At 38.9% G+C, this 24,974-nt stretch overlaps 1 protein-coding gene across 1 annotated transcript; it reads right to left on the reverse strand.

Annotated features, from left to right (window-relative positions):
• Window positions 1–2,140: 2,140 nt before the first annotated feature.
• On the reverse strand, window positions 2,141–19,768 carry LOC311591882 (uncharacterized protein; the record flags this gene model as incomplete). Its single annotated transcript, XM_084771702.1, has 2 exons — window positions 2,141–3,114; window positions 18,847–19,768. 2 exons carry the CDS (start codon window positions 19,766–19,768, stop codon window positions 2,141–2,143), a joined length of 1,896 nt encoding a protein of 631 aa, XP_084627828.1.
• Between the last annotated feature and the right edge of the window lie 5,206 nt (window positions 19,769–24,974).

The raw sequence follows: 24,974 nt of genomic DNA on the forward strand, positions 1-24,974 counted from the left end.
AACCAACCAATCAATCAATCAATCAAACAAACAAACAAAAAACTGACCAACACTTATGTGCTAGAGAGATGGTTCAGAGGTTAAGAGCACTGGCTACTCTTTCAAAGGTCCTGAGTTCAATTCTCAGTAACCATATGATGACTCACAACCATAAGATCTGGTGCCCTCTTCTAGTGTGCAGGTGTATACACAGAACACTGGATTCGTAATAAATAAACAAATCTTTTAAAAATATTTTTATTTTAAAATCTTATCCATAAAGTAACATATACATATTTCATATTGGCTGTGTCTTTCCCCTCCCTCCTGTATCTCCTTGCTTCCCCCTCCCTATTGTATCATTTGGCACCAATATTCTTCTTTCTAGTTTGTTCTTTTCCATTCTACTTCCTTAAAGCTTCATTTTCTTCAACTCTTATGGGCCCTTTCCTAGTTAGAGGGTAGAATCTTTTGAAGTTATACTGAAGAAAATAATTTATTTAGATATATGGCTATGGTGATTATATGTAGCATGACTTGGAAGATGATAAAATTCATTTAGTATTATATTCATTAAAATTTCCCTAGAACAACAAGTTATGTATATATCCACAAAATACATTGATATCTACATTTATACACTTATTTGCATATTTACTATGTGCTCATATACTTATTTCAATATTGCAATATTTTTACAAATTTCACATGCCTGATCTCATTTTAAATTATATACATAAGGGTGATTTATATTTCCAAAATTATAAATGTATTTATATATGTGTGTGTATAAAAGAAAGGAGAGATTAAGGTCTTGTCTCATGCAAATACAAAGTCTGTAAAGTAGGCGAACAGCTTGAAAATACTGGTAAGAGTTGATGTTGCAGTCTAGAGGTCTAGAATCCCAGGACTTTTCCTTTTCAGAGGACCTTGGGCTTTTCTCTTTAAATGGTTAGACAAGGACCATCTATATTAGGAATTTGTGTTTGATGACTGTCAGTCTAAATGTCAAGACTGTCTTAAAATATCATCAAAAGTCGATTTGAACTAGTGTCCGACCAAGCGCCTGGGTGACACACACTTTCAAGGTCACAGCTAAAGTTAACCACCTCACTGGTTAGTAAGCTGACTGTGAAAGAGGTCAGCCTGAAGCAGATGCACTGGCAATGAAGGCAGAGAGAAGTAAATAAATTGTGGCTCCAAACATAGAAAATTTTATAACCAAATGAAGGAGTGCAGAGAAGGAAGGTATATTTTCATGCTTCTGAATCCACAGGGGGACTGAATCAGAGCCCCTTACTAGAGAAGACCAAGCTGGATGGGAAAGAGAGGAAGGAATGATGCGTAAGGTGGAGGTCATCAGTGGACCCAGGTTAGACTCTCAGGAGGAGCTGCGGTGTGGTCAGTGATACAAACCCCAGTTACCAAGGACCAGGCACCAGGCTTCATCCCCAGCACCACAGAGGGAAGTGAAAGATTTTCAGGAGAGCAGGTTAATCAGGAGCTCTCGTCCTTTTCTTTCATGAGAAGCTCGCTTTCCCAGATTCACAGACCAGGGACCCAGACCAGAATGTAATGAGTCCACAAAACATATCTCTGGTAGTTAATAGTGCTTTACAAAAAACAAAAGAAAAAAAAAAAAAGAGAGACAGAGAAACCAAAAAAACCCAAAACAGACCTCAGGGTGCAGGCAAAACACTCATAAAATAAATCTGAGAACAACTCTAGGAATTTTGTTTGTCATTTTCTCTCAAAATATATCCTCAGAAATTATTATTCTTATTATGCATTTTGCAGAATGAGCTACTGTTCAAAATTTGATACATTTAATTTGCATGTCTTATAATGGTAATTTATAGCACATAACTACTTTTGAAAGCAAATGCCTGCAAATGAAAATAATTGTCAGGAAATTACTTTTTATAGAAATAACTATTTTATTAATTATAAGTTTATTTAAATTTATTAAATGTAAATTAGTATGAAAATATGATTTATTACTTAATATCTGAACATCAACCCTCTACAGGTACTAAAACCTTCCAAGTGGCTAATTATATATCTGAACACATATTTCAGTGACAGGCATTTAGTGTCTTTTCATTATTGTATCTGTAAGATGTTGTTACTATGTCAAATCTTACAATACAACAGACACCACTTAAGAGAATATTTTTCTACCAACTTGTCTCTTCAGAGCACCTTTAATCTCATTATTCCTGAGGCTGTAGATAAGGGGGTTCAACATGGGGATCACCACCATGTAGAACACAGACACCACCTTGTTCTGGTCAGTGGAGTAGCTGGACTTGGGCATCGCATAGATGAATGTGATGGTTCCATAGAACAGAGTGACTGCAGTGAGGTGGGAGGTGCAGGTGGAGAAGGCCTTGTGGCGACCCTCGGTGGAGCGCATCTTCAGGATGGTGATGAGGATGTAGGTGTAGGAGACGGCTATGACAAACACGGTGACTATAATGACAAAGGCAGAACAAAATGAGGCAGGAACTATGGGAACATTGCCACCATAACAAGAAAGCTCTACCAAGGGAGCCAAATCACAGAAAAAGTGATTGACTCTATTTGGTCCACAGAAGAGAAGAGAAAAGAAGGAAAGAAGAAAGGAGGAAGCATTAAGAAAGCCCCCTATGTAAGATCCTACAAGCAATTGCACACAGACTCGTGTGGACATTTTGGTTGAATACATTAGTGGGCTACAGATTGCTATAAAGCGATCATAAGCCATGGTAGCCAGAAGGAAGCATTCAAGTGTCCCAAAAAATGCACCTGAGCCAAGCTGGATGGTACACCCAATGTATGAGATGGTGCTTCTCTCCACCAGGAAATTGACAAGCATATTGGGTGTGACAGAAGATGAGTAGCCTATGTCAGTAGAAGCCAAGTGGCTGAGAAAAAAGTACATGGGGTGATGGAGTTGGGAAGAGACTCTGATGAGAAGGATGGTGCTGAGGTTCCCAGAGACAGTCACCAGGTAGATGCACAGGATGATGGTGAAGAGGACGACTCTAAGGACAGGGTCGTTTGTTAAGCCCAATAAAATGAACTCTGTCACTGCAGTGTGGTTCCCATCCTTCAAGAAAGCCATGGGCCAGTGTAGCTGCTGCCAGATCAAGGCTGTGGTGGAGACAGTACAGGAAGGGGTTAATAAGTATGCAGCATCATTTTCGTTAACTCGCATATGGATGCTATTATGAACAAATATGTAATTTTTAAAAATTTCAGGAAAATTCATTGAAGAAAAATTTAAACTAGTTTTTCTTTATTTAACTGTTATTTTGCTCCAGAGTCTTAGAGTTTATATATTTAGTTACAATGAAACTTCTTATATATCAAAATTTGTTTTTAATGGCAACACCAGACAATTTGTTTCAGGAGTGCTCCCCAGATAGAGCTTTGTAGGAAAACATTTTTGTAAGTTAGATACAATATGTAACATTTTATAGAATTAAATGTTATTAAATGTGCTGACCGGTTTTATTGATCAGGGCCTTTAAAAAAAAAAAGGAATCATAAATATAACAAAATGATTACAGCATCTAAATATTGGGCTATGTGGTCACACTTCCTGAATGCTTACTAAATTACCAGCCCAGAAGTTCATATGTAGGTGTATAATTTAGTTTCCAGGAGATAATATTAAATACTTTTTATGATTTCTATCTTATAGGCAAGGAAATGTTAAGCTACTTACGTCAGGAAGTGGATCGGAATATCAGACTCAGGCTGCCTGAATTCATTTTATTCTTTGTTCTGGAACTGTATTGTAAATGGAGTCATCAACCCAGTCAAGTAAATGACCATAACAGGAAACAGGAGCAGCTGCCTAACTTTTTAGCTTTCTGGTGCTCCAGCAAGGCACCTCCTTTGCTGTCTAGTTCACAATGCTTATTGGCTAAGCAAGACTATGTTGTAGAACAAAATTTAAACTAAAAAGCCAGATGTTGTTCATAGAACATGGAAGACCTAGGGAGGAACTTAAAGTTACAAATGAAGCCACTATTTAAAATTTAAACAATATTTTAAATATTTTCAATTTAGCCATAGCTTTAAGAAGTCATCTATATATCAATAAACGAAGCAAGCTTCTCTAAAGGAAAATTCCTAAAGATAAATTACCAGTGTTAAAAAATTATTCACTATTTTAGCCTCATGGCGGAGTGCTAAGTTCATATAGTTAGAGACCATGCTACTTTGTCCATGTGAACTCTACAATGGGGATTTAATTCACCATAGCTGAAGTTACTGTCTAGCAAACTGCTTGTTATATCTGCACTATTGCTAAAGGATGGCTTTAAGATACAGATACTATTTGAAGGAATAGTTCTTGTCAGTGGCAAATGGAAAGAAACAAGATTCGTTCACAAAGCTCAAATCTTACCTCTTGAAGGAAGAACTTATCTTACAGTTATTAGTATTTCACAGCAGTTAAGCCGTCTTTTATAAAGTTTGGCTGAGGATACGTCTCTGAAGATGCCAGAAATTAAAAAGTGAATTCAAATCCAACAGGGAACATGATCCCAGTCTCAAGTGAATATTGAATAGTTCAATTTCATACCAATATATCTAATTTTCAAGGATTTTATCCATCCTGAAATGTCTATTTAAAGTAAGCAGTGATACACTTTTATTTAGTGATTACAGAGAATGAAATATAACATGTTGTCCCCTACCTAGATATTAATACTAAGTTTACTTTGCTATTTCAGATTAGCCCGCCAGGTTAGCCTATGGTACATAAACAAAACAAGCCCTGTACATATGAGAAAGTGATTTATAAAGAATGAAGGCTGGCCAGCGTGGGAAGAAAATAAATCTTGGCAAGGGAAGAGTAACCATAATTCATTATATAAATGTTTGAAATTGTCAAATAATGAAATTTATTAATAAAAATAATACAAAATTGAAAATATAAATATGTAACATAGCTAACTTCTCTTCACTTTATAAATAAGTGTTTTATGATAAATAAAGGGCATTCCATTTTTTTCTTCTAGTTTCTTTTTTGAGACAGGGTTTCTTGGTGTAACAGCCCTGGCTATCCTGGAACTCACAGAGATGTTCCTGCTTCTGCCCCCTGAGTGCTTGGATTAAAGATGTGCACTACCAACACCTGGCTATTTCTTTTTTCTTTTTAGAAGTATAGGGGTGGAAATAACATGACTATTTAAAATATGCACATAATTTTATAGCCACAGGTGGAAAATAAGTTCTTTCAATTTACATTAAACACTGAAGATAAACTAATGAATAAAAATTTTTTCATGCACTTGAGATTTCAGTGAAAAAAGAAGCAGAGAATGAACCAACTTTATAAACACAGAATGTGCAAGAGTGAAGAGATGGTTCAGTGGTTTAGACACTTGCTTCTCTTGCAAGGGTTGAAATTCAGTTGCAGCATCCGCTTCAGGCAGCTCACAGCTGCCTCTAACTCCAGCTCCAGGATCCTATGTCATCTTCTGACCTCTGTGGGGACCTATTCACACATACATGTTGTCTAAGTTAGGGTTTCTATTGTTGCGATGAAACACCATGACCAAAAAAGCAAGTTGGGAAGTGTTTGTTGGCCTTACACTTCCACATTGTAGTCCATCACTAAAGAAGTCAGGACAGGACATCAAAGAGCAAAGACGGTGCTGCTTACCGTCTTGCTCAGCCAGCTTTCTTATAGGGCTTGAACCACCATCCATAATGAGCTGCGTCCTCTCCCATCAATTCCTAATTAAGAAAATGGTCTACAGGCTGGCTCACAGCCAAGTCTTATAGAGGCACTTTCTTTTTCTTATAATTTATTCAGATTACATCCCGATTGTTAATCCCCTCACTTGTATCTTCCCGCTCCCACTCTCCCTCCCTCTTCCACCCTATTCCTCTCCCCTGGACCTCTGACAGAAGGGGGCCTCCTCCCCTTCTGTTGGTGTTCTGTTTAAGAAGTTGTCTCCTGTGCCAATGAGTTCAAGGCTTTCTCCACTTTTTCTTCTAAGATTTAGTGTGTCTGGTTTGATGTTGACGTCTTTAATCCACTTGGACTTTAGTTTTGTGCAGGATTATAAATGCGGATCTACTTGCATTTTTCTACACAAAGACACCAAGTTAGATCAGAACCATTTGTTGAAGATGCTATCTTTTTTCCATTGCATGGATTTGTCTTTTTTGTCAAAAATCAAGTGTCTATATGTGTGTAGGTTTCTTTCTGGGTCTTTGACTCAATTTCATTGATCAACTAGCCTATTTCTACGTCAGTACTGTTGCTCTATAATACAGCTTGAGATTAGGGATGGAGATTCCTCTGGAAGATCTTTTATTGTACAGGATTGTTTTTAGCTATTCTGGTTTTTTTTCCATATGAAGTTGAGAATTGATCTTTTAAGGTCTTTAAAAAATTGTGTAGGTATTTGGAGAGGGATTGCATTGAATATGTAAGTTGCTTTTGGTAAGATGGCCAATTTTACTATGTTGAGTCTCCTGATTCCTGAGCATGGGAGATCTTCCCATCTTATGTTATCTTCTTTAATTTTCTTCTTCAGAGACTTGAAATTGTTTTCATATAAGTCTTTCACTTGCTTGCTTAGAGTTACACCAAGATACTCTATATTATTTGTGGCTATTGTGAAGTGTGAAGTTTCCCCAATTTCTTTCTCAGCCCATTTGTCATTTGTATACAGGAGGGCTACTGACATTCTTTAAGTTGATTTTTTAATCCACCCACTTTGCTGAAGGTGTTTATCAGCTGTAGGAGTTCTCTGGTGGAATTTTGGGGGTCATGTTTGTATACTATAATATCATCTGTGAATAGCAATATTTTGACCTCCTTTCCAATGTGGCTCCCCTTGATCTCCTTTTGTTGTCTTATTGCTCTAGCTGGAACTACAAGAACTATAATGAAGAGATACGGATAGAGTGGACTACCTTGTCCTGTCCCTGATTTCAATGGAAATATTTTGAGTTTCTATCCACTTAATTTGATGTTGGATATTGGCTTGCTGTATATAGCCTTCATTATGTTTATGTATGTGCCTTGTACCCCTGATCTCTCCAAGAATTTGAACATGAATGGGTGTTGGATTTTGTAAGAAAATTTTTTGGCATCTAAGGAGATGATCATGTGGTTTTTTTTCTTTTAGTTTGTTTATATGGTGGGTTACACTGATGGATTTCTGTATATTGAACCATCCCTGCACCCCTGGGATGAATCCTAGCATGGTGAATGATATCTTTGATGTGTTCTTGGATTTGGTTTGTGAGTATTTTATTGACTACTTTTGCATCAATGTTCATAAAAGAAATTGATTTGAAATTGTCTTTCTTTGTCGGGTCTTTGTGAGGTTTAGGTATCAAGGTGACTGTGACTTCATAGAATGAGTTTGGTAATGTTCCTTCCATTTCTATTTTGTGGAGTAGTTTAAAAAATGCTGATATTAGCTCTTCTTTGAAGGTCTGATAGAATTCTGTGCTGAAACCATTTGGCCCTGGGCTATTTTGGTTGGGAGACTTTTGATGACTAGGACTATTTAATATGTTTTCATGATCTTGATTCACCTTCGGCAAGGGGAATCTATCAAGAAAGCTGCCCATTTCCTTTAGATTTTCAAATTTTGTGGTAAATAGGTTTTTTGAAATAAGACTTAAAGATTCTTTGGATTTCTTCAGTGTCTGTTGTTGTGTCTTTCTTTTCATTTCTGATTTTTGATTTGGATAGTGTCTTTCTGCCTTTTAGTTGGTTTGGCTAATGGTTTGTCTATGTTGTTGATTTTTTCAAAGAACCAGCTCTTGTTGATTCTTTGAATTGTTCTCTTTGTTTCTAATTTATTGATTTCAGCTCTGAGTTTGATTATTTCCAGCTGTCTACTGCTATTGGATGTTTATGCTTCTTTTCTTCTAGGGCTTCCATTAGTTGCCTGTATAAGATGTTTCCAATCTCTTTTTGAAGGTGCTTAGTGCTTTGAACTTTCCTCTTAGCACTATTTTCAATGTGTGCCATAAATTTGAGTATGTTGTACCTTCATTTTCATTAAATTTTAGGAAGTTCCTAATTTCTTTCTTTCTTTATTCCCTGACTTAGTTGTCATTAAGTAGAGAGTTGTTGAGTTTCCATGTTTGTGTAGGCTTTTTGTTATTTCTGTTGTTATTGAGGTTCAGCTTTTGTCTATGGTAGTCTGACAGCAAACAAGGTATTATTTTAATCTTTTTGTATTTGTGGAAGCTTGATTTGTGCCATACTATATGGTCAGTTTTGGAGAAGGCTCTGTGAGGTGCTGAGGAGAAGGTATAATCTTTTGTGTTTGGGCGAAAAGTTCTGTAGATATCTGTTAGGTTCATTTGATTCATGACATTGGTTAATGTCATTATTTCTCGGTTTATCTTCTGTTTCATTGACCTATCCTTTGGTGAAATGGGAGTGTTGAAGCCTTCCATTATTAATGTGTGGGGATTGATGTGTTGTTTAAGCTTTATTAATGCTTCCTTTACAAATGTGGATGTCCTTATATTTGGGGCATAGATGTTGAGAATTATGATGTCATCTTGGTTGAATTTTCCTTTGATGAGTATGAAGTGTCATTCCTCATTTCTTTTGATTAATTTTGGTTCAAAGTCTATTTTATTAGATATTAGAATGGCTACTTCAACTTGCTTCTTGTGCCCTTTTGCTTGGAAGACCTTTTAAAAGCCCCCTTTCCCTGAGGTAATGCCTATCTTTGTGGCTGAGATATGTTTCTTGAATGCAGCAGATGTTGGGTATAGTTTATACATCCATTCTGGTTAGTCTGTTTCTTTTTATTGCAAAGTTGAGACCATTGATGAATGTAGAGGGAAATTATTGACTAGTGACTGTTAGGTCCTATGAGTTTGATATTGATTGTGGTAGTGTGTTTGTCTGGTTTTTGTTTGTCTAAAGTCAAGTTATCTATTTCCTGTATTATTTTTGGTGTAGTTAGCCTTCTTGAGTTGGAGTTTTCTATTTTCTCTGGGGCTATATTTGTGGATAGGTACTGTTTGAATTTGTTTTTGTCAAGAAATATTTTGTTTTTTCCATTTGTGGTTATTGAAATTTTTGTTCGGTATAGTAGTCTGGACTGGCATATATAGTTTCTTAGGGTTTGCAAGACCTCTGCCCAGGCCCTTCTGGCTTTTTTGGTCTCTGCTGAAAAGTTGGGTGTGATTCTGATATGTTATGTTACTTGGCTTTTTTCCCTTGCTGATTTTAATATTTTTCTTTTTTCTGCACATTTAGTGTTTTCATAATTATGTGGCAGAAGGATTTTATTTTCTGGCATACTATATTTGGTGTTCTGTAGGCCTCTTTATGTTTTTATGTACATTTCTTTCTTTAAATTGGGATTTCTTTTCTTTTATGGTTTTGCTGAAAATGTTTTCTGTGTCTTGGAGCAGAGCATCTTGTCCTTTCTTAATTTTTATTATCCTTAAGTTTCATCTTTTCATGGTGTCCTTGATTTCTTGGATGTTTTGTATCACTAATTTTTTAGATTTAACGTTTTCTTTGATGGTTGTATCAAATTCTTCCATTGTATCTTCTACACTTGATATTCTTTCCTCTATCTCTTCTATACTGTTGGCGATGCTTATCTCTGCAGTTTCTGTTTTCCTCTCTAAATTCTCTCTTTCTGGGCTTTCTTTAGTTTGGGCTTTTATCATTGTTTCTATTTTCATCTTCAGATCTTGAACCCTTTTGTTAATTTCCTTCACCTGATTGTGTTTTCCTGAATTTCTTCAGTGATTTCTTCATTTCCTCTCTATAGTCCTGTGTCATGGCCTTTCTAAGGCCCTCACTCTGTTTGGCTGTATCTTTCTGGATTTTATTTCTGAATTTTATTCATTTCCTTCATTATCATCTTCATTATGAAGGACTTGAGGTCATTTTCTTGTGTTTCAGTTGTGTTTGAGATTCCAGGGCTGATTGCTTTGAGATAACTTGGTTCTAGAGATGTCATATTATTTTGGCTTTTGTTGTTTATGTTTTCACACTGGTTTTTAATCATCTTGCTGTTTCTTACATTGGGTGATATTTTCTAGTGTCCTTCACTGGCTATTGAGAGCAGCTCATAGGTAGTGGCTATAGATTGAGACCCCTCACCTGTGGGGATTAACGAACCCTTCTGTGGTTCAGGCAGGTGATCTGAGTTCAGATCTGGGAACTTTTGTGGATTGGCTGGGTAGCCTGAGATCCACCGTGGGGTTTCCTCTGGGCACTAACGCCCAGACACTGTTGCCTTAAGGCCCGCAGTTCCATCTGAAACACAGAGCAGTAGTTAGGTTTTGGAGCCTGTGCCTGTACCTGCTTTGACCTGGGAACTCTCAGTAGATTAGCCAGGTGACCTGAGGTCAGATCCACCTGTACTCTACACCTTGGAGTCTCCCCTGGGCTAGCAGCTCCAGACCTTGGTGTGCTGTAGTGCACAGTTCAGTCTAAGACAGACTGCCAATGCAGTGCACTGGCTGGCATGTGGCTAGGCTTTAGCAACAGTGTCTGTGCCCACCTAGGCCCTGGAGCCTGCCATGTATTGGCTGGGTGATCTGAGGTCAGATCTACCCATGCTCCACACCCTGGGGGACACAAATGCTGGTGCTCTGCAGGCCACAGTTTAGTCTGAGACACAGAGTCTGAGATGTAGAGCGCAGATGCAGCTTGCATGCAGGTATGTGTCCAGACTCTGGGGCCTGAGCACCACATTCAGGGACCAAGGGACTCCTCCATGGAGCATCTAGATAGCCTGAGGCCAGCCCCACCTGTGCTCCACATAATGTGAGCCCCTCCCACCCAGAGCACTCCAGCTCTTGTGCTCTGTAGCTCCCAGCCCTGTCCCTTGGCTCAGTCCTACTACTGATCACACAGTGTCTGATTGCTGCCATCGTGGATCCCCTAGAATCATTTTCTTAATTGAGGCTCTGTCCTTTCAAATGGCTATATTTTGTGGCAAGTTGACATGGATCTAGCCAGCAGATATGGGTATATACATAGAGGCACATACATAAATAAACATAAATAAATATTAAAAATAAAAAATAAATATAAGTGCAGTTTTTATTTCCTCAGATGACGGGATGAGATGAGAGCTATACCCAAGCTTTATGAACACATGGCTTGGGCTGAGTCAGAGTGTTTCTTTTCTAACTATACCTAGGCATAGGCCTGGAATCTTCTAGTTTCTGTACAATCTAATCTGCAAGCCTGGACCTTGAGGCTTCAGCTTCCAGCCTCTGTCTGCTAACCTAGGCCTAGAATATTTTTAGCTTCTGAAACTTAACTGCTGAAGAAGCTGACCCTTTCTAGTTCTTTCTGAACTCTGGATAGCTGGTTCAACTCAGCTGTTCTGGCTCAAAAAACCTTCTCTAAGCTGAGTGATTCAAACTGACTACTCTCCACTTCTCCCTGAATTGTTCTGCTTGGAAAAACTGCCTCTGAACTCCATGAACTGAATGATACTCAACTAAATTGCATTGAACTGTGCTGTACTACCAAACTCTTCTATTCTTTTCTGCTTTGCTCTTCGTTTATCTTTCTTGTCTGTTCTAGTGAGAGTTGGATGTATCCTATCTCTGACTCATTCTGTCAAATCCTTTTCTAATTCATCACGTTCTTTGCCCTTCAATTAGACTTCATTGTGTGGAGTTAAAGATGTGTACTAGATTCTAGTCAGAGGGATTAAAGGTTTGTCACATTGGTATTCCAATCAGAGGGATTAAGGGATGTGGATGCCAGCCATAAGGATTAAAGATGTGTAGTAAGTGTATGTCTGTATGCCAGCTGGATCACAGGTCTTTGGATGAGATCCCTTGCCAGAGCAGCTGTGTTGCTGTATTAAAATTCTTTTATCTACCAATAAACTCAGTGCATGGCGGACACACAGTGTGGCAGAAACAAACCAATGGATTTACATGTTGCCTAGAGGGTAGCTGTAGTGAGTAAAAAATGCAAGCATAGTAGATGGTATCTGAGTAAGAATGGCAAGGGACCCATTGACGCAAGCAGGGAAGGAAAGATGGCCAGACATAAACAGGAAATGCAAAGCTCTCAGGAACTTCAACAAATAAAAAAAATGAGGCCAAGGTAAGCTATGCAGAGACACAGAGCATGGAAAAATATTTGCATTTCATTATTTAAAGGGAGTGGAAAACCTAGAAATGTTTTTCATTAGTGCAAGATGGTATAATTTAGAAATGTATGATATTATGTGTAAATACAAACTTCCTTAGTTTATGTTTGTCTTGAATGTTTGTATTCTTTCACAGACATTATAATAAAGTTTTCCTGGATATAGCAACCATGGTTGACAGTTCTTTACTTTCAGGGCAGGAACTATGTTACTTCACGTTTTCCTGGCTTCCAGGGTTGCTGATGAAGGTTCTGGCACTATTTTGACATGCTTGCCTTTGTTCTTGGGTCCATGTCTTTCCCCTATAGTTTTTAATATTTTTTTTCTGTTGTCTTTGATATCTTATAGTGTAGTATGTTGTGGAAAATTCTGGTTCATTTATGACTACATGGTGTTCTAAATTCCTCTTGTATTTAAATGCCAATTTCTCTTTCTGGGTTCTGGGAGAATTTTCTGTTATCATTTTATTGGCTTGATTCTCCTGTGCTTTTATTCTTTATCTGAGATTCTTCTTCTGCTCCATGGATTCTTAGGTTCATTGCTTTGACTGTATGTGTGGTTCATACTATTTTTCCTAATTGGTGTCTGAATATAGTATTTTGTTGTCCTGTGTTTTTGATACTCTCTCTTCTGCTTCATCGAGGTAATTTGTGACGCTTTCTATCAAGTTTTACTTTTGATTCACTTGCCTTTTCATTCCAGGGTTTCTTTTTTTTTTTAACATAATATTTTTATTGAGTCTTTGGAGATTCCACATCACTTCTCAGTCCTTCCTTGTCCTCCCCTGTACCCTTCTTACCCCCCCCCCCACAGCACACACACAAACAAACAAACACAGAACAAAAAATGCCAAAAGAAAAAAAGTCCTATTTGTCTTATGTCTATATTCACTGGGGCGTGGTTAAACTCAGTGGTCTTCCTGTAGCTGGAGCTCAGTCCTTCCTCTCCCATATCCTTGCAGGAAGTCATCTACTGTGGGGGGCGGTACCCCAGCATTCTATCACAGTTGTATATACATATATATATTAAAAAAATTATTTTATTCATATTACATCTAAATTGTTATCCCATCCCTTGTATCCTCCGATTCTTTCCTCCCTCCAGCTTTCCCCCTACTCTCCTCCCCTCCCCTATGACTGTGACTGAGGGGGACCTCCTCCCCCTGTATATGTTCCTAGGGTATCAAGTCTCTTCTTGATACTCTCTCTGTGATGCTCTATCACAGTTTTTAAGAGTTCTCTCTGATGGATTTCTGTCTAGGCTGTTACTGTTTTGGGGTGGGTGGGGTGGGGTGGCAGGTCGGGGGTTGGAGTTGCCACTGAAGTCTCCTATGTTTCTCTTTCTTAACTGTGAGTTTGCAGTGATCTATATTACTGCGAAGGCAGCTTATTTGCTCTTTGTGGACCATGGGAACATGGATTATGGACTTCCTCATGGTTTCTGGCATCAGCACAGTCCAGGAACAGGGTTCCCCATTGCAGCAGGGCCATGGTACTGGTTAAGGCCCTCTGATGCAGCTTGGATCATGGACATCAACGTTGCTTCCAGCTGCAGCAAAAACCACGGAAACCCTTGCAGAACCTAGAGGCAATACTTTCCATCCCAGCTCGAGTAACCATGGGACTCAGATATGAACCTCTTTGCCACATGGACCAGGACATCACTGTGGCCTTAGATGGCAGTGCAGGGCACTCAGATCAGTATGGTCCCTGGTGGCAGCACAGCCCATGAACATGGCTCCTGGTTGCTGTACAGACCACAGACACCAACATCACCTTCGGTGGTAGCACAGGACATGGACATCAACACAGACCTGGCTCAGCAGCAGCACAGGCTCAGGTATCACTATGGACCCAGGTAGCATCCACATCAGTGTGTCTCCTGGCAGCAGCATTGCTCACAGACATCAATATGGCTTTACTCTGAGGCACAGACCACGGACATCCATGTGGCCTTTGGTGGCATGGGCCACAGACATCAATGCCAACTCAGCTGCAGTAAGATCATGGACCCAGCCATAGCACAGACCCTGACCTCATCATGGCTTTTGGTGGCAGCATAGCATCCTGGGCCCCCACCCATCCGTGACTCACAAACAACATGACTTCAGCTGCAGCACAGACCATGGACATGTATGTATGGCCTTGGTGGTAGCTCTGGCCATAGAATTCAACTTTGTGGAAGTCTTCTGTCATGTTGGTAACATTTCATCTACACTGCTGACATTCTCATTTATTTTTCTCACTTTTTCTTCTGAATTTATCTGAGCTGAATTTATCTGCTTTCTTTGCATATTCCTCCATCCAAGTCATTAATCATTTTTTTAAACCATTGAAATTTTAAAACTCTTTAGCATTCATGTACTTAAGTATCTTTGAGTTTAATGGTTGAGGAGATGGGATCTTCTAGAGGAGTCACTGCGCCTTGCTGGCCCGTGTCTTTCGTGTTCTCATGTTACAACGTGTGCATCTCCTGGTGTGGATATTTCTGAGAGGATCTCACTGAGTGGTTTGCTGCTGAAGTTTTGATGATCACTAGCACTTAGAAAAAAATAAACCATTGCAACAGTAACACCACACCTTTCAAGACACAGACATACACCTAAAATGGAGTTAAGCCTGGTAAGTCTGCACCGATGGCGTAAAACTGAAACTCACTGTAGAGCATGCTATGAAGTTAAAACTTACTTATGGTAAGTGGGGAAATCATAAATGATAGAGGAAAGTGAAAGGAGAAGGAAGAATGGGGAAACAGATTTAAGCAAAGAAAAGGGAGAATGGAGATGTCGACAGAGTGGAAAAGAGCAAGATATTAGTGAAAAGAAAAGGAAAGAATCCCAATAATGAAAAAAAAGAGCAGAATTTGGAGTAGAGAAATGTAAGAAACAAAAAGATGCATTTAAGAGAAAAACGTCAAAATACTACTAAACGCTGTGGTGGGGGAAAGAGAGGAAACAGTAGCTAAAACAAAAAACAAAGCCAAAACCTAAGAAAAATAAAATGTATTGCCTAATAATGTTAAAGACTGCATTAAAATGACTATGAAGGGAAATAGCAAAAAAATCTAAATTTCAAAAATAAAAGTGCTGCTAAAAAGTCTGGTAAAAAGCAAAAGGAAGTCATAAACATAAAATGCTCATGTTGCTCTTGCAAAGGACCTAAGTTTGGTTCCAGAGGGCACACCCCAGTTGCCAGGAGCTTCAGCCCCATGGGATCCATATGTCAATTTCTGGCCTCTACAGCCACCCTCATATGTGCACGCGTGCACCTGCACACACACATGCACCTTAAGAGAGGGAAATGTTGTAAAAAGATGAAGTGTTGTTGCAATTTCTTTCTGGGTTTCCAAATGTCAGAGAGTACTCACAAAATGTCCAGTGCCTGGATCCGGCCTCTTGTCCTTTCTACTGTTTAGGAGCTCCTGAGGCTGCCTTGAACAGGTGTTTGAGGTCTGACAAATTGCTTTCACTTTGGTAGCTTTCCTTCTTTGGTATCAGGGACCTTTGCTGGCCACAAACAGATTTAAAGTGTATGAATTGGACAGGTTCTCCTACACCCCCAGGTCCCAAGTTGTAAGCCCTGAGTTGGCTAATATCACAGCTAGGAGTGTCTCCCAATATGTTTTGGGGATTTATAAACCATCACAGCACTGTGATCTGAATACATGGAGGCCATTATTTTATGCTTTCAAGACCTTCTATGCATTAATTACCCTGATGCATCAACAGGGTGTTCCAATACACTGCTGAAACATCAGAGTTCCAAGGCTTTTATGAAGCTGAGGAGCAGATGTTTATCCGCCTTCTGGCTGCAGGCTCAGAGGTACTGAGCTCTAAGGTGATCCCCAGTTGAGGTTTGCTGTGGGCTATTGAGGGTCATGGTATCTCTATGCATGGTTCTCTCTGGTCTGAGCCTCCTGCCACCTGTATTTTTGGGCTTATTGACACCTAGCCTCTTCTGCTTTCTCACAGCTACCTCCTTGGCCTTCCCTCACTCTGAGACTATGGAATTCTAAATCGAGACTCTCAAATCTGTGGCCATTCCCTGTTCTCAGGCCCCTAGGGCAGCATAGTTTTCAACAACTGGCCCACCCTCAAGATGGTACTTGGTCTAACTGCTGAGTCACATAGGGTGATAAGATGGGATTTCTCTATTTGTTAACCTTTGTAATGGAGGAATCACTACCTTAACAAGACTCCTATTGGGATCTGAGGGTGGTAAAGGTAGTGACTTTGTCTTGAGGTCTGGATTATCTGCGCTTTCTTTGAGATACCATAAGGAATAGTAGCAGAAAGGATCACTATTATTTAACTGTAGGTGTCAATCACTTTGTTTATTCAGCAAATAATAACTTACAATTACAGTATGCCAGGTCTTATTCTGAGCAGGTTACTTTTATGAACTCATCTCCTTGTTACAATACCACAAGGTATTTTATTACCATTATTTTTAACTTTCAAGTGAATAAATAATCTGTGTCCAAAGGGGGGAAATAACCAATACAGTAGGAGTCCAGCATGGTGTCATTTCATTCCATTTTATGTCACTGTAATTAATTTGTTAACAATAGTCACAGTCTGAATTTGTAAAGCATAGAATCTTTAAGAGTATAAGTAAATAAACAGACAAATAAATGTCACAGTTGGTAAGAAAGGAACTTGGCCATTGCTATAATGGTTCTCAAGTTCCTACCTAATTGGTGTGGAAGCGCTTAAAAGTGAGAATTAGGGCCTGGAGAGATGGCTCAGAGATTAAGAGCACTGGCTATTCTTCCAAAGGTCCTGAGTTCAATCCCAACAACCGCATGGCGGTTCACAACCATGTATAATGAGATCTGCTGCCCTTCTGGTAGGCAGGTACACATGCAGGCAGCATATTGTATATGTAATAAATAAATCTTTTAAAAAAGAGAGAATTAGAATAAAGACATGAAAGACCGGGGATGTAGCTCAGTGGTAGAATGCTTGTTCAGCATGCATAAAACCACAGGTTGCAAAATACATTATACATGAATTTTTTTTAAAGCTTAAACAATCAGTTTGAACTGTGATACTGTGAAATGGAAACTTTATAGTTTATCCTGAAATGAAGGGTAGATTCTAAGGATATATTCTGACAGTTGCCTTCCTCAGACTGTAGATGAACAACTTCAAGTAAATGAACGTGATGTGCCTATAAAGCAGAGTGAACATAGTGAGATGGAAGGTGCAGGTGGAGAAAGCCTTTGATGGGTCACATTTTCAGGATGATGATGAAGATATCGATGAGGAGAGAGCCCTGGCAAACACAATGGAGCCAGAAGACATACAGGGGATAATCCCAATGAAAGTTATCTGACCAGGGATGTTTCAGCAAAGGAGAAACGTTACAGAAGAAGTGATCTACCTCCTTTGGTTTGTAGAGGACAGACACAAAATTCAAGTGGTAAATTTTCAAATTCTCTCTGGGCACGGTGGCACATGCTTGTAATCCCAGCACTCGGATAGGCAGAGGCAGACAGATCTCTGCGAGTATGAGGCCAGCCTAGGCTACAAAGTGAGTCCAGGACAGCTGAGGCTACACAGAGAGACCCTGTCTCAAAAATATTTTCTTTCAAATGCTCAAATATTCACCATACAGAGAGATAAGGAGGCTTAAATGAGATGATGAAGACTTTAGGACACATTGGGTTGAGAAGATCAGGTACAAACAGAATCCACACAATGACGAGAGGCTATGGCAGCCAGAAGGCAGTGCAAACAATGCTTCAGTTAACAGCTGAATCTCACAAAAGCAATGAGGCTTCAAAATAGAGAACTGCATTATGGTTCCATGAAAAGTATTTAAAAACACATCTCAGTAACTTATCAAGAAAGGAAAAAAATATAAGAAAAGATACAGAAAATTTCAAAATCAGTTTACTTCATTCCCCTTGATATATGTGTACTACAAAACTTCATTATTTTGAACTATTATGCTATTGCTAAAGAAGAGATAGCAGAATTCTCAGATAAAGGAGCACGGGAAATATTGTCATCAATTGCCTGGCCATGGAGCACATGGTACTTCTAAGATGGTAATTTATAAGATAACATCTGGATATATTTATTAATTGACAGAAAAAATCCTAAAGCCATAGATTCTCATAATTATTTGTGGAAGGAAGAAAAAGTACCTTAATCTCCAAATGTATACATTTAATTTGAACCCCAGCAGACAGGTGAAAAAATTGAATATTTTATTGTATGACTTTAGACAGTGATAAGTTACATAATATTAATAATAAATAGAATGTATATGAATATAAAATAAACCTGATATCTCAGTCAGTACTGTGCTTGCCTTACAAGCATATGAGTTTGCTCACCAGGGCCCATATAAAGGTTAGACAGGATAGTGAATGTTTATAATTACAGTGGGAGATAGAGACAGAATCAGTGGTCAACCTGCCCAGTCTACTTGGCAAATTTTAGGCCACTGAAAAACAATGGTTCAAAAAAAAATCGAGATGGATGATGTTCTGAGAAATGACAGTTGAGACTGTTCTCTGACCTCTAGATATACATGCACACGTATGTATATACACCTGCACACACATATGCTTTTGTATACGTAAACACAACACACAAATTGAGTTAATAGCCATTATATAATAAATAATATAATATAATTTAATATATTGATCACATATGTTCCCCAAAATGATCGCTTAGTGATTTGTAGATTCATATTGAATTTCATTCAAAATGAGGAGTGTGTTCTGGCCATCAATTTCCTCATGGCTTCTTTTACCTCCTTGTTCCTCAAACTATAGATCAAGGGATTCAGCATGGGAATCACCACTGTGTAGAACACAGACACCACTTTTATCTGGTTGGGTGAGTGGTTTGACTTTGGTATGACATAAACAAACGTAACTGTCCCATAAAACAAGGTGACTGCAGTGAGGTGGGAGGTGCAGGTGGAGAAGGCCTTGCGCCTGCCCTCAGGAGAGCGCATCCTGAGGATGGAGTGAAGGATGTAGAGGTAGGAAACAATGATAGTGAACAGGGTGATAACAATAATGGAGCCTGCCGAGACGGCAGGAGACATCTCAGCAAGGTAAACATGGGTACAAGAAAGCTCCACCAGCGGTGGGAGGTCACAGAAGAAATGGTTGACTTTATTGGATCCACAAAAGGTCAGGCTCAACAAACAGCTGGTGCATGATGAAGCATTCACACAGCCACCCACATAGGAAATAACTAGTAAGATGAAGCAGACCCTGGGAGACATGAGAGTGGAGTAGAGCAAGGGTGAGCAGATGGCCACATAGCGGTCATAGGCCATGGCAGCCAGCAGGAAGCACTCAGCGGTCCCAAAGACCACATCAGAGCCAAGCTGGACTATGCAGCCGGCCACAGGGATGGCAGTTCTCTCTCTCAGGAAACTCACGATCATGACAGGTGTGACTGAGCTGGAATACCCAATGTCCACAAAGGCCAAATGGCTGAGGAAGAGGTACATTGGGGTGTGAAGTTGAGGGCTTCTTCGGATCAACATGATGATGCTGGCATTGCCCAAGACAGTGGTGAGGTAAACGCCCAGGAACAATACAAAGAAGACACGACAAAGGATGGGGTCCTCAGTTAGGCCCAAAATAACGAACTCTGTCACCATTGTATAGTTTCCAGGCTCCATTTTTTTTGGAGACAATTCCTACTGAAATAAAAACAGTGGCTATCAGAATACATTAAGTGACCTCATGACTGTTACACTCCATTCCATATTTATACCATTAAAAATAAACATAGATCTCACTTTGGTCATGTGTTTATTATCCTCCAAGAGTTTCTAAACCAAAATGCATCATGCATGATTTCAGAATATTAAGCATCCTTTATCTTAAGGCCATGGGTACAAGCTGAACAGTGACTCAGATCAGAACACAGGACTCACTACAGATGTGACATTTGATCAAGTCAGGAGGTGTAATGAATGCATAGAGTCCTGATGTCCTGGGAGCCCAGTGGCTGATGTGACAGATGTATGCTGGTGTTTACAGCATCTAATTCAATGCTACTTCTCAGTCCCATTGGAGCCCACCCTTCCAAATCCTCTTGTAGCTATGTGCCACTGAGGGCAGTGCATGCCAATCTGTTGTGAAAGTGAATGGTGTTTTCTCAGAATCACACTGCAGTACCAGTGGGCAACTCACTTGCTTTCCACAGTGAAACCTTTGACATGATTCATCTACAGCACAGTTGTACCTTCTACCAGTCTGGGCTTCAAGTGTGAGAACAGGGAATATACTGTACATGCACTGGAAGTAAGACATAGGGCTGTTGTGTTATCTCATACTAACTTTCCAAGGCTAATTTATTGGGGAAGCTTAATACCAGCTTGTTAATATACTTACAAATTAGTATAAATAGAAGTTTTACATGGAGATTAATCCTGAGAAAAGCATGACAGATAATTCTATATGAGGTCATTATTTGAACTTCAAGAACTGTGAAGAATGAGCTAAGTAATGTATTCTATAATATTATGGTATTTTATGAAATATATTAGGAAAAGATCAGATGCTTATGTTAGCCACATGAGGGCATCAGATTGTTTCATATGAAAGGAACCTCAAGAAATCAGTTAATAAAAACTAAATGAGTAGTTTAATCAGGAGAATGAACAGAACAATAAAATGAAGGTAGACTCTTATTAAGGAAATAGTGTTAACAAGAAATATCCTGGGGGCTGGAGAGATGGCTCAGTGGTTAAGAATACTGGCTGCTCTTCCAGAGGTCCTGAGTTCAATTCCCAGCAACCACATGGTGGCTCACAACCATCTATAATAGGATATGATGCCCTCTTCTGTAATGCAGATATACAGAAAGACAGAACATAAATAAACAAATCTTTGAAAAAAAAGAAATATCCTAATATATTTTCTATGAAATTTTGGTCAAAGGTGAGGCACCAGAGATGTAACAAGAATAAATTAATAAAAAAAACAAAAAAGAAAGAAAATTTGGATTACCAACTTAGGTAATAAAACAATAGATACATTCAGTTATCATTAGGTGAGTATAAATTAATTCACCAGGGTGATATTTGCGCACAGTTCACTTTGAATTTAAATTAGCACAGTCATTTTGAAAAATGAGATTTCCAATACACTAAATGTGGAATCTCCATAAAGTGCAGCAACTATACTTATGTGTATATGTTCACAGAAATTGTTATGTTGGAGCTATGTCTGTGTTTCTCTTAACATTACCAACTGTAGCCAAGATATGAAAGTAATTTAAGAGTCCATTCGTGGATGCATGTATGTTTAGGAGTTCAAGTCACTACCACTTAGACTTAAGCAGGTTTTAGTGAGTTAGCTAAAAGGACAAAAAATAAAATGACATCTAGTGACATTGCTATACATAGGTCAGCACATTACTCGCCCTCATCAGAGAAGCTTCTTGCAGTAGATGGTATTTAGACCACTCCCAGCTGGACAATGTGCAGAGACTTCAGAGTCCTCATCTATAAATGGGACATCTGCATCACACCCCTTACCTCAAGGCTCAGGGCTCTATGCAGAGGTGACAGAAAGATTACGAGCTAGAAGCAGGGGATGACTTCAAGGATGCAGTGTTTTTCAGACACAACAGATGCACATATGAACTTACAGTGATTGTGACAGCATGCACAAGACCTGTAATGAGCTCAAGACTGACAAAGAACCCAGCATGGAGGAGGGCAGGTGGGGACAGAGTACCACTCCTGTCTGAGCAGCTATTGGCATTTGATTACTTTTGTGAGAGTGGAAGTCAGTTTCTTCAATGGAGTGATACCTAGTATATTGATCACACTTCAAGACAGACACCACGCTCAGGAGTAGATGCCAACACTAAATGGAGAGGGTAGGCTTAGGAGACAGGAGGCATAGACAGAGGGACAGACACATAGAGAAAGAAACAGACAGACAGACAGACAGATGGACTAATGTGTGCATGCCCTCATGCGCATGCATACACACACACACACACACACACACACACAGAGACACAGACACACACAGACACACAGAGACACACACAGACACACAGACACACAGACACACACACACACACACACACACACACACACACAGAGAGAGAGAGAGAGAGAGAGAGAGAGAGAGAGAGAGAGAGAGAGAGAGAGAGGGAGAGAGGGAGAGCCTATGATTTGGTTGGTTGAGTGGATGAGTAGAAAGGCATGGGAGGATATGGGAAAAGTTGGAGAGGAATGAATATGATAAAATACGTTGTCTGAAATTATCAAGAAATAAACATAGCATTATTTAGTAAAAGAAGTGGAGGTGATGTTCTGACCTGAGATGGGTTAGTTCAGAAGGAGCCTTCATGCTCCACTTTGGGACATTTACGTATTAATATATATGGAAAGATTAAATGTTACCTGCTGGTCAAATATTACAGCAAGAACAGGCTTCAGGAATCATATTCTTATAGCAGGGCTTTCTTATGCAAGACTTGGGACCGTTTGTGATGTTAGATCATAAATACCACACCACTAGACACACTCATCTTTATTAGCATACTATTGAAACTCCAGTGGGAGAAAATCCAATGAGACAAGAAAATTGCGTGTATCTGTTTTCATATACACTTTGCTAGCTGAGATATTCCTTAAAAATCCCAAGGGATTCTCTTCATTATTAACAGACAGTATTACAACTGCAAAGATCTAGTTGGTTTGGTAACTTGATTTGGATAATTATAATTAGTGTGGGCTAGGCCATGCTCATCTGTGGCATCTCCAAGAAGCAGGTGCTTGGAACTACTACTGTTCTGAGCATCATTGTGTGTTTTGTAGTTACACCTTAGGATGCTACAGGAAGAGATGTGACATTTGCTTCTGTGTGAAAGTGATCTGCATTTTAGTTCAGTATTGACATTTTCACATATACGTGTTTTCACTCTAAATGCTGGACTCCTAAGTTATGCAGCACTGCAGTTATTAAAGACATTTCCTTCCAAAGCCAATATTATGTCTAAACTAATGCTCCCTTTTAGGATGAACCAAAACTCCCTTCTTGTTCCTAATTTCCATGTGATATTCAATATGTTATTTTTGCATTGTTCTGAACACTTTTAAATATAAATGTTTTTGAGGTTTTAATCTTCTTCATGCTTTGAAGTGACTCATATGAGGTTTTTTTTTAATACCTATTTGTTCAACTATACAATTCCCAATGCTTCATTGGGTCACTGTTTCTTTTCAATGTAGACAAAAAAAAAAAAAAAAAAAAAAAAAAAAAGAAAGAAAAAAGAAAAAAAAAAAAAGAAATATGGTAAAAAATGTTTGACCAGCATAAATTCTAAATAAATATCTCTTAAAACAAAGCCAACATTATTTGATATAGAATGCATATTAAGTCATTAGATACAACTTCTTGTTTTATCCCTCCCCCATTTTACCCTTTATCTTTAATACACAAAGTAAAGGGTTCCATTATGTATTTTGTACATATGTATCATTTTAGTTTGCTCAAATTTATCCTCCACCCCTGCTATCCTCTCCAACATGCTTTTACCTCCTTCTTTGGTGGTTTCTCCTTCACTCCCTCCTGGAAATAACTCCTTCTGCTTTTATGTCATATGTATTCCATTACCTTAACATTTTCATCTTAAGACATCTTAAGATATTTTCTTCTTCCATTATCCTCTTTCTATATTTATCATTCCTTCCCCCCCCACAGAGACAGAGAGAGAGAGAGAGACAGAGACAGAGACAGAGACAGAGACAAACAGAGACAGAGATAAAGACAGAGGCGGTTTGAATAGGTATGGCCCCCACAGAAGACTCATGTGTTTGAGTGCTTGACCCATGGGCAGTGGTACTATTGGGAGGTGTGGCCTTGTTGGAGTAGGTGCAACCTTGTTGGAGGAAGGGTGCCACTGTGGGAGCAAGCTTTAAAGTATTCTATATTCAAGATCCTCCAAATGTGGGATCCAGTTTCCTCCTGGCTGCCTGTGGATCAAGATGTAGAACTCTCAGCTCCTTGTCCAGCGCCAGTCTGTCTGCATGCTGCCATGTTTCCCAGCATGGTGATAATGGACTAAACCTCTGAAATAAGTTTTTTTCCTTTATAAGAGCTGCCTTGGTCATGGTGTCTCTTCACAGTAATGAAAACCCTATCTAAGACACACATGCAGAGTAGAAGAAGGAGAGAGGGAAGGAGGGAGTATGAGAGGGAGGGAAGAAAATTTAAATGTAGGTCATATACATGAGAGAAAATATGGAATATTTGTCTGTATGAATATACTTTTGCGATCCTTAATGAATTCCACTTCCATCTCATTCCTGTGTATGCCAAGATTTCTTAATGGCTGAATAAAGTTCCATTGTTTATCTACCATTTTTCTGTGTTGTGTTCAGCTGCTGATGGACATCTAGGTTAGCTCTGTTTTCTCTTTATTGAGATTAATGTAGCGTTAACATGGATGTGCAAGTGTCTTTCCAGTATGTTGATATAAAGGCTTTCACTATATACCCAAGGGTGGTATGGGTAGGCCATATGATAGTGGTAGTTGTTAGTAAAGTCTTTATTCATTTACATGGTGATAACACAAAATAAAGTCCCCACCAACAGGTCAAAAGTTCATCTTTTTCCACATCCTAACCAGCATTTGCTGTCTTTGCTTTCCTTAGTAATGGCTGTCTGATTTGGGTGAGATTGGGTTTCAGAGCAGTTTTGATTTGCATTTCCTTAAAGGATAAGGAAATTTAAAATTATAAATGCTTACTGGCTATTTGCAATTCTTTTGATATCAGTTTATTTATCTCACTAGTCCCTTTGTTGACTTAATAATTATTTTTAGTATTTAAATTTTACAGTTCTTTATATATTCTG

This window comes from Acomys minous (genome assembly GCF_964271855.1).
Source record: "Acomys minous genome assembly, chromosome: 2".
Lineage (NCBI taxonomy): Eukaryota > Metazoa > Chordata > Mammalia > Rodentia > Muridae > Acomys > Acomys minous.